Here is an 8750-nt window from a genome sequence, read left to right on the forward strand (position 1 = left end):
CAGTTCTCCGCACAGCTGGGTCTGTCCCTGCAGCCCCTGCGGGACTTGGTGAGGCGTGACCTCGGGCAAGGGGGTCCTGATGGGCAGAGATCTGGACTCCTCCTCAGCGCCACCATCTCCTTCACAGAAGAACAAGCAAGTGTGGTCTCTCCGAAAACGGTCCTCGGCGAGTGGTTAGCATCACTTCCTGCCGGGTCTTCCTTTCCTTGGAACATTTTATTCTATTTTTCTCGGGGCCTCCAATGAATACAGAGTAGAAACATGTAGGGAAAGTCCACAGCTGACGAGCTGTACATTTAATGCACAGGGACCTGCTACGGGCCTGACCCTGGGTGTCTTATCAGTACTTTAATCAGAATAGCCTTTTGATTTTTCCAAAAATCCTACCGGAGCTGCCAACTTCAGTGAAGAGATGCATTAATTTGTCCTCTCCTTTGTAATAAATGGACTTTGTTTCTCCCCACCCTTCATTTTATGAGGCAGCAGTTGGAACCGGACACAAACACCAACGGTGGAAAGAGGGCGGCGTAGCCGACAGAACAGCCTCTTGGCCCCCGCCCTTTTGTGTCTCCAACACATAAACGCCCTACACCTCAGCTTCTTCATCCATAAAATGAGAAGAATGTCCATTTTGAGATGGTTGGGGTTAGAGATAAGGTATATGTGTATATAAAGCATAGTAGGTGTTCTGCTTAAAACCTTCCAAATTCCACACAGAAATGCTGTGTTTCACCTAGAGAAAACCTAAGCTCCTTATGTCCTGTGCAGGATTAGCCTAAGTGTGCCCTGCACTCCGCATGGCTCTTGGCCACACCCCTCACCTCCATCCTCCGGGTACCTTTACCTCCTTCCCTGCTCTTCACACACCCACCCCGCGTGCTCTGACTCCGGAACCTCCGCGGTGGCTCCAAGCTGCACCCGGGTCTCCACGAGGCCTCTTCTCACCTCACCACCCACTTCTCCCATCACTGCTTTTTCGCTTCACAGCACTGAACACTGTCTGGAATGATCCCACTCGTTTATCTGTGTATTCACAAGGGCAGGAAATGGGCTCTTGCTTCTAACTCTAACTCTGAGAACACTCCCTTTCCAGAATCTCCCCCACGCCCAGATCTCACCTTTCTGCTCCCCAGCCAGCAGGCTGTGTTTGGGGTGAGCCCAGCCTAACAGAGAATTTTAAATCCCGCTTAGGTCTCTGCACAGGTGTGACTGGCCTGCACCCTAACCCAGAGACAGTGACTCTCGTTTCCTTTGCTGACACGGAGCTGTGCTCCCCCACGGGAGGGTCTGGCAGAGCTCAGCGTCCGTGCTGGCCCCGTCACCCACAGGTACTGGTGTCGGGACCCAGGCCGGGGTCTGCTGCTCTAGGAAAAGTTAAACGTGCTTGGAGGGGCAGCAGGAATAAAGAGACACAGCCACGAGGAACGTTTGTATTTAAAATTCCTCCCCTTCGTTTTCTTCTTCAAAAGAATCAGTCCCCACTTCCTCATAATCCTTCTCCAGGGCAGCCAGGTCCTCCCGGGCCTCGGAAAATTCTCCTTCTTCCATCCCCTCTCCGACGTACCAGTGCACGAAGGCACGCTTGGCGTACATGAGGTCGAACTTGTGGTCCAGGCGGGCCCAGGCCTCGGCGATGGCCGTGGTGTTGCTCAGCATGCAGACGGCCCGCTGCACCTTGGCCAGGTCTCCCCCGGGGACGACCGTGGGGGGCTGGTAGTTGATGCCCACCTGGGGAAGAGAGGGTGAAGATGCGGCAGTCAGCGGATAACACAAGCTGGGGCAACTTGGTCACGTGGTGGGTGGGGCAGCAGGCCTGGACGTGAAGAGGGGATCAGGAGGTGGGACGGCGGGTGGGTAGAGAGGTGCGTGTGGGAGAGAAAGCAAAAGCAAGCGGCACTGGGCCGGGAAACTCAAGGGGAGGCGAAGGGCTGGTAGAAACCCTAGTGGGAGACTCAAGCAGGCAAATGAGGATAGGGAACAGGGGGTCAAGCAGGGCGCGTGTGCAGTGCCAGCAGACGGGGGTTATTATAAGTTCACTCCTTCCAATGGTATCTCGGGTTCCTCTTAGTTATGCTATCAACGGGTTTAGGGCAGTTTCTCTGCCAAGGGTGAAGGGCTGTTTGAAAGATCAGGGAGAGGACTTCTCTGGTGGCGCAGTGGTTAAGAATCCACCTGCCAATGCAGGGGACACGGGTTCGAGCCCTGGTCCAAGAAGATCCCACATGCCACGGAGCAGCTAAGTCCGTGCGCCACGACTACTGAGCCTGCCCTCTAGAGCCCACGAGCCACAACTACTGAAGCCCGCGTGCCTAGAGCCCATGCTCCGCAGCAAGAGAAGCCACCGCAATGAGAAGCCGGCACACCGCAACGAACAGTAGCCCCCGCTCGCCACAACTAGAGAAAGCCCGTGCACAACAAGGAGGACCCAACACAGCCAAAACTTAATTAATTAATCAATTTTTAAAAAGATCAGGGAGATATTCTCAAGCAATAAATAAAGAGATGCAAAAGGTTCTGGGGATGGTGTCAGCATTTACCAGGCCCTCTTTCTCTGGGGAGTGGGGTTTCTTGGAAGAAAAGCATGGAAATCAAAGAAAGTCAATTAAAACTTTTGCTGGATGAGCCAATCCCCCAAGTTCTGGCAGCATGGAGGGTCCTCCAAGTTGATCCAGCCCAACCTGATGAGGGGGCTAATATCCCGGAAATCTCCCTTCTCCCCGCACATACCCCAAAATGGAGCCGACCCCAGGAACTCTAGGAACCTGGAAGGGGCCTCAGGTGACAACTGTGATAATACTCATGGGACACTGAGAACCACGGAGCTGGCCCCAAAATGCCTCTCCACCAGGCCACCAGGTCTTAACTGTCAATCTCTTAAATTCATAGCTTTAAAATGCATGTCCTCTGAGAGGTGGAGGCGGGAGTGGCACAGGCTGTAACCCACTAAATGAATTCACAATGATCTATCGTTCCTCTTAAACAAAAGTGGCATCTTGGGGGTGGAGGTGATGCTGAGACAGGGGCAAAGGACCAGAGTGAGAAGGGAGAAGGCAATGCCACGTGACATATTTCACTAGACCAGCCAACTCTGCTCTCTTTTCAGCAGTTGCACCCCTTGACCCTGGGGAGGATGCTACAGGGTGAAGTTCAACACCATCCACCCCCACGGCATGTGCTTTTCTGAGAAGCAGCTAAAGGTTCTAGCACTGCCTTATCTTTCTGGTCATAACCCCGGAGCTTCAGCTTAAATAAAGGGGCAAGAATACGGGAGCATGTCCTTTTTGTTAATTTCTCCACCACCCTCATATCTCATTCTTTTTTTTTTTTTTGCCTATTCATTTTACTACTAGCTTGTTTTGTTGTTTGTTTCCATTTGAAAGAAAAAAAAAAACCCAACATCTTGGGGGGAGATCCTGAATGTTTTCGCCAGAGTGACCAGAGCTGCCACATAAAAATAGGCACAGTCCAGGGGACAGGATTCTGTACGTGGCTGGAGCAGAGCAGGTTGGGAAATGCTCTCCGCCATCAGCCTCTCAGCTGAGAAGCCAGCATGAGGTGTCTTGTTTCCGTTAAGTCCCAGCAGGGAAAACTGAGACGTGCTCATCTCTGTCTCGAGCAACTGTCACAACCACCTCTGGTGTTCAGCAAACCTCTAAATTATTAAAGGCCTGCCAGGGGTCTAATTAACATGAATGGTGGCAGCCGCTTTGATGGTGGACTCGGATGAGACCGTGGGACACAGGACAAAGCAGTCAAGCAGGCACGAGTGCAGGGGCAGCTGCCTGCCCGGCCAGGGCGACTCAGGGGGCGCTTCCAGTGCTCGACATCTTCTGGTCCTGGGAGCTGGGGGCCTTCCCTGGCTATTGTGTACCCACACCAACCCTCAGAGTCCGGCGTTCCCCAGACCGCAGACCTACAACAGGCTCCCAGCTCACTCCCGGTTAGTGGAAATGTCAGGGCTTCATAACGTGAATCACAGCCACATGACAACCATGGAACTCCTTATCCTTACTCGAAATCGATGAAAACTTACAGGGCGAATAATTTTTCAAAATAAACTGGGGAGAGAAGAACACATCTTTTGAGGTGTTAGAGGAGGGAATTACACCTCTCCGGCAACTTGAATAATCTGGTTACTGCATTCTCTGATCTACCGTCAGATCAGAGCTACTTCCACCCAGTCATCCTCTTCATCCCACTTGCACACAAGCTCGTTCTAGCCCCGTTCACTCCTCCCTGTAAGAGAAAAGTCCTTTCTGCCTGACCTTTGAGATGTCTGCAGATCTTAGGGCAGGAGAGGTGGAGCCCTTCTCCCTACTGCACTAGTGCCCTCCCCCTCTTCCAATAATCCTCTCAAAATCTCTCCTGACCTAAAATAGGTGAATGAATGAATTAATGAATGAAATTAGTGTTACATTTGGCTTAAGCCCCTCTTCCCATCTCATCCCAGAGCTCCCACGGAATGTGCATCAGTCCAAGACCCTGAGTGTCCACCTCTTTCTCCCCATCCTTGGTGTCTCCCTCTGCTTCTCTAGCTGTCTGTCTCCACCGAGCCACCAGCTCTCACCTTGAAGCCTGTGGGACACCAGTCGACAAACTGGATGGTCCTCTTGGTCTTGATGGCGGCAATGGCGACGTTCACATCCTTGGGTACCACGTCCCCCCGGTAGAGCATGCAGCAGGCCATGTACTTGCCGTGACGGGGGTCACACTTCACCATCTGGCTGTTGGGCTCAAAGCAGGAGCTGGTGATCTCGGCCACGGACAGCTGCTCGTGGTAGGCCTTCTCGGCCGAGATGATGGGCGCATAGGTGACCAGGGGGAAGTGGATGCGGGGGTAGGGCACCAGGTTGGTCTGGAACTCGGTGAGGTCCACGTTGAGGGCGCCGTCGAAGCGCAGGGAGGCCGTGATGGAGGAGACGATCTGGCTGATGAGGCGGTTGAGGTTGGTGTATGTCGGGCGCTCGATGTCTAGGTTGCGGCGGCAGATGTCGTAGATGGCCTCGTTGTCGACCATGAAGGCGCAGTCCGAGTGCTCCAGGGTCGTGTGCGTGGTCAGGATGGAGTTGTAGGGCTCCACCACGGCCGTGGACACCTGGGGGGCCGGGTAGATGGCGAACTCCAGCTTGGACTTCTTGCCGTAATCCAGGGAGAGGCGTTCCATCAGCAGAGAAGTGAAGCCGGAGCCGGTGCCGCCCCCGAAGCTGTGGAAGATGAGGAAGCCCTGCAGGCCTGAGCAGGCATCTGTCTGGGAGTGGAGGACACGAGACGAGGCTCTGAGGACTCCCTCACGAGCCTCTCTGTCTGCCCCACTCTATCCCTCAACATTGTCAAGTGGGTGAAATCAAAACAGCCTTGAAGGAGCAAGGAAACACAAAGGAGCCTCGGCGGTCTTGGGAGGAACCGCTAAAATACGGGCAGCAAACCTGCACACGCCTCCGGGTCCATGAAGCTTCCAGCCCAGTGGCCTGGCTGGACCAGGAATGAGCTTCCAGAACCACGGCGGTTAATGACTTTGCCCCATGAGGGCCCCAGCTCCTTGCCCACTTCCCCAGCCCTAGTCATTTGATCTTGCGGGAACTGCAGACCTACACATCCCAGCCCAACCTTGGAAGGTGGCTCAGGAAGATAAATGGGTCAGAGAACCGGAGATTTAACATCAACTTTGCCACTTCCGAGTTGTAAAAATTCGAGCAAGTTACTGAACTGAACCCTCCAGACTCAGGTTTCTTCTTGGTTAAAGTGAGAACAATAAAAAATATTCATCTCGGGCTTCCCTGGTGGCGCAGTGGTTGAGAGTCCGCCTGACGATGCAGGGGACGTGGGTTCATGCCCCGGTCTGGGAGGATCCCACGTGCCGCGGAGCGGCTGGGCCCGTGAGCCATGGCCGCTGGGCCTGCGCGTCCGGAGCCTGTGCTCCACAACGGGAGAGGCCGCAGCGGTGGGAGGCCCGCGTACCGCAAAAAAAAAAAAAAAATTCGTCTCATGAGGTTGTTGTGATAATTAAGCAAGGACCTGACAGCTCTCACCAGAACTAAGAGAATTCACAGGTCACAGAACTTCCCCATTGGCTGTGATCTATGACTGTGTTCAGTCCTGTGGTTCTGAGCTTTAGGGATCACAGATGGCTCTGAGACTGATGAACCCTACTAGCCCTCCTCTAAACAGAAAATTCGGCATCCTTAGCTCCCAAGAACCCCTGATCAAGCCCAACCTTTTCCGTTGTACAGATTAGGAAAGGGGGATCAAGTAGACAAGGGACCCACCCTGAGCTTTCTAGTCAAACCAACCCGGTTCAGATCCTGACTTGACCACTTTCTAGCTGTGGGACCCAGACCAAGTTATTGAACCATCCTGGCCCTCAATCTCCCCATCTGTAAAGTTCAAGGACAAGACCTCCTTTGTATCATTATTTAGGGGATTAAACGGAACGTATTTGACATTGGTAATGCCGTTTGTAAGTGCTGAAACAGATCAACAATCTTCCTCTTCTCTTCCAAGTTAAATGCTTTGTTAAACTGTGCTGACAGGAAGCAAAGAGCTTCGCCTTTCTCACACCTGGAATCTCCCCAGACACCACCGCAGAGCACCTGTAAGTGCTACCGGGGCATCACCTGGAGGGCAGCCCACAACGTCCAGCCAGAGGAAGGGGCGTCAGCCCTGTGAATGCCTCTTACGGACATAAGCAGAAATTCCCAAATCTGAGGCGTTTATCCTGTAGCCAGGGGTCACGTGCCTCCACCCAGCCTGTTCAGAGAGGTGAATCCTAGTACGTCCAGCTCACCAGCTCCCTGCCCTTGTAAACACATACCAGCTTGCGAATGCGGTCCAGCACCAGGTCGATGCTCTCCTTTCCCACCGTGTAGTGGCCCCGCGCGTAGTTGTTAGCTGCGTCCTCTTTTCCTGTGATCAGCTGCTCTGGATGGAACAGCTGGCGGTAGGTTCCTGCCCGAACCTCATCTACCAAGAGAGGGGACCATCAGTCTTACTACCTGGTTCCCAGAAGAGAATACACATGGCACCCCTACCTACTGAACTCCATTGAGGTGGAAACAGACAACCCTATAATATACCTGCGAGGCTAAGAGAATTCCAGGGTAACACAGGCACTAACAGAGCCAGAAGCCCGGGACTCAAGCAGCAATGAGAAGCCAGCTGCTCTACTGGCTGGACCTTAAAAAGCCTTGGGTTTACAAAGCTGGCCAAACACCAAAGTTGACTGCCTCTTCCCCCTGTACCCACAAGGCTTCCCTCTTGTTTCTCATTCATGCTGCAAAATTTACCCCAGAATTTAACCCGATTTCACTTGCATCCAAATGTTCCAGGAACACCGAGAAAGATTCAGAATATGCCTGGCTCCTAGGCTCCCCCAGAATTGTCCCAGCCCTAACCTCCATCTCTGGTGGCAACAATACATGTCAGGCATTAGAGATATTTCAGAACAACTTTGAAGCAAAGCTATGTTCCAGGCTCCAGAAGAGCTGGAGCCCAAGAGAGGCCACGGGGCCGGGGGCTCTGCTCACCTCCAAGGTCCACGCAAAGTGGACACACGGCAGGCCAAGGTGCCTCAGGCCCCACCTACAGCCCCTCTCTTCTACAGGGTCCCTCTGCTCCCCCAGGGAAAGCACCCATCTATGCAGTGGCCTGGGAAGCTCATCTGCCCTTTCTGTATTTGTACAAGTGTCCATGGGATAGAGGGCCTGGGGTCTGTGGCCCTAGAAACAGTGTTCAGGCACCGCAGGCAGTGCCCAGACATCCCTGGGGGACTTGTCCACCTTCGCTGGTGAGCAGACTTTGAAGATGAGAAAATCCTGGTGAAGAGCGAGGACTGATCCAGGGGGTACTGGGGCCGGGGGAGCTGGGAGAGCAAGAATCCTGCCCCAACACAAGTCAGAATTCCTGTTCCCTAAGATCCAGAAGAGGTTCACTCTAACCTACGGCAGCCTCTGGCTGTAAGAGAAAGTGCCTGCTATTTCGTCTCGTGAGCGAGATGCTGCAAGGTTATCCCAGGCCGCCGGGACAGACTGCAATTACCGTAGATCGGAAACATACACTTTGGGAAACTGACTGTTTGAGGGCATCTTATAATTTCTGAAATTATTTGTATTTTGACCCTTAGTATTTAATAAACAATGTCGGCAATGTCGGTCTGTCTCAGCAGATTTCAGTGGAGAGCACTAGGTTGGAGCTTTAACGGACAGCAGAGATCTGTGATCCCCACTTGAGATCCCGAGACTGCGGAGAACTCTAGGAGCCAAGAGTCATGTGGTGGGGGGCTCCGGATGAGCCACCCCTTCCACGTGCAGATCTGCTTCCCCAGACACCACGGCCTCTGCAGTCCGGTGCTGTCCCTGTGCGGGGACCCTGGCCCACACTCACCCACCACGGTGGGCTCCAGGTCGACCATGACGGCCCGGGGCACGTGCTTCCCGTTGCCGGTCTCGCTGAAGAAGGTGGTGAAGGAGTCGTCGTCCTGGACCTTGCTGGCCTGCGTGCTAAAAGTGCCATCGGCCTGGATGCCGTGCTCCAGGCAGAAGAGCTCCCAGCAGGCATTGCCGATCTGGACCCCTGCTTGGCCCACATGGACGGATATGCATTCCCGCTGCGGGGAGAGAGCAGCCCAGTCAGAGCCCCGGCCCGGCCACGCCTCTGCCCCAGGCCCCCAGGCCCCCAGGCCCCCACCTCTGAGGACCTGTCCATCCCTGGAACTCGACGGGCAGGACACCCATGCCTCCTGCCATGCCATGCCC

The 8750-nt window shown here is 54.0% G+C and overlaps 1 protein-coding gene across 1 annotated transcript; it reads right to left on the reverse strand.

Moving 5' to 3' along the window:
* Window positions 1-1416: 1416 nt before the first annotated feature.
* TUBA8 (tubulin alpha 8) lies at window positions 1417-8746 on the reverse strand. Its single transcript, XM_024733106.1, has 4 exons — window positions 8380-8746; window positions 6812-6960; window positions 4568-5248; window positions 1417-1728 (listed from the first exon to the last, which is right to left on the reverse strand). The coding sequence occupies exons 1-4, from the start codon at window positions 8744-8746 to the stop codon at window positions 1435-1437; spliced, it is 1491 nt and encodes a 496-aa protein (XP_024588874.1). The 3' UTR covers window positions 1417-1434.
* Between the last annotated feature and the right edge of the window lie 4 nt (window positions 8747-8750).

Source organism: Neophocaena asiaeorientalis, unplaced genomic scaffold (genome assembly GCF_003031525.2).
Source record: "Neophocaena asiaeorientalis asiaeorientalis breed wild unplaced genomic scaffold, Neophocaena_asiaeorientalis_V1.1 scaffold150, whole genome shotgun sequence".
Lineage (NCBI taxonomy): Eukaryota > Metazoa > Chordata > Mammalia > Artiodactyla > Phocoenidae > Neophocaena > Neophocaena asiaeorientalis.

Coding starts and splice junctions, on each gene's coding strand:
- TUBA8 (XM_024733106.1), bottom strand. CDS start 8,746: ATGGCATGGCAGGAGGCATGGGTGTCCTGCCCGTCGAGTTCCAGGGAT. Junction 6,961..8,379: donor CCTGGAGCCCACCGTGGTGG/GTGAGTGTGGGC, acceptor CTCTCTTGGTAG/ATGAGGTTCGGGCAGGAACC. Junction 5,249..6,811: donor TGGACCGCATTCGCAAGCTG/GTATGTGTTTAC, acceptor CTCCACTCCCAG/ACAGATGCCTGCTCAGGCCT.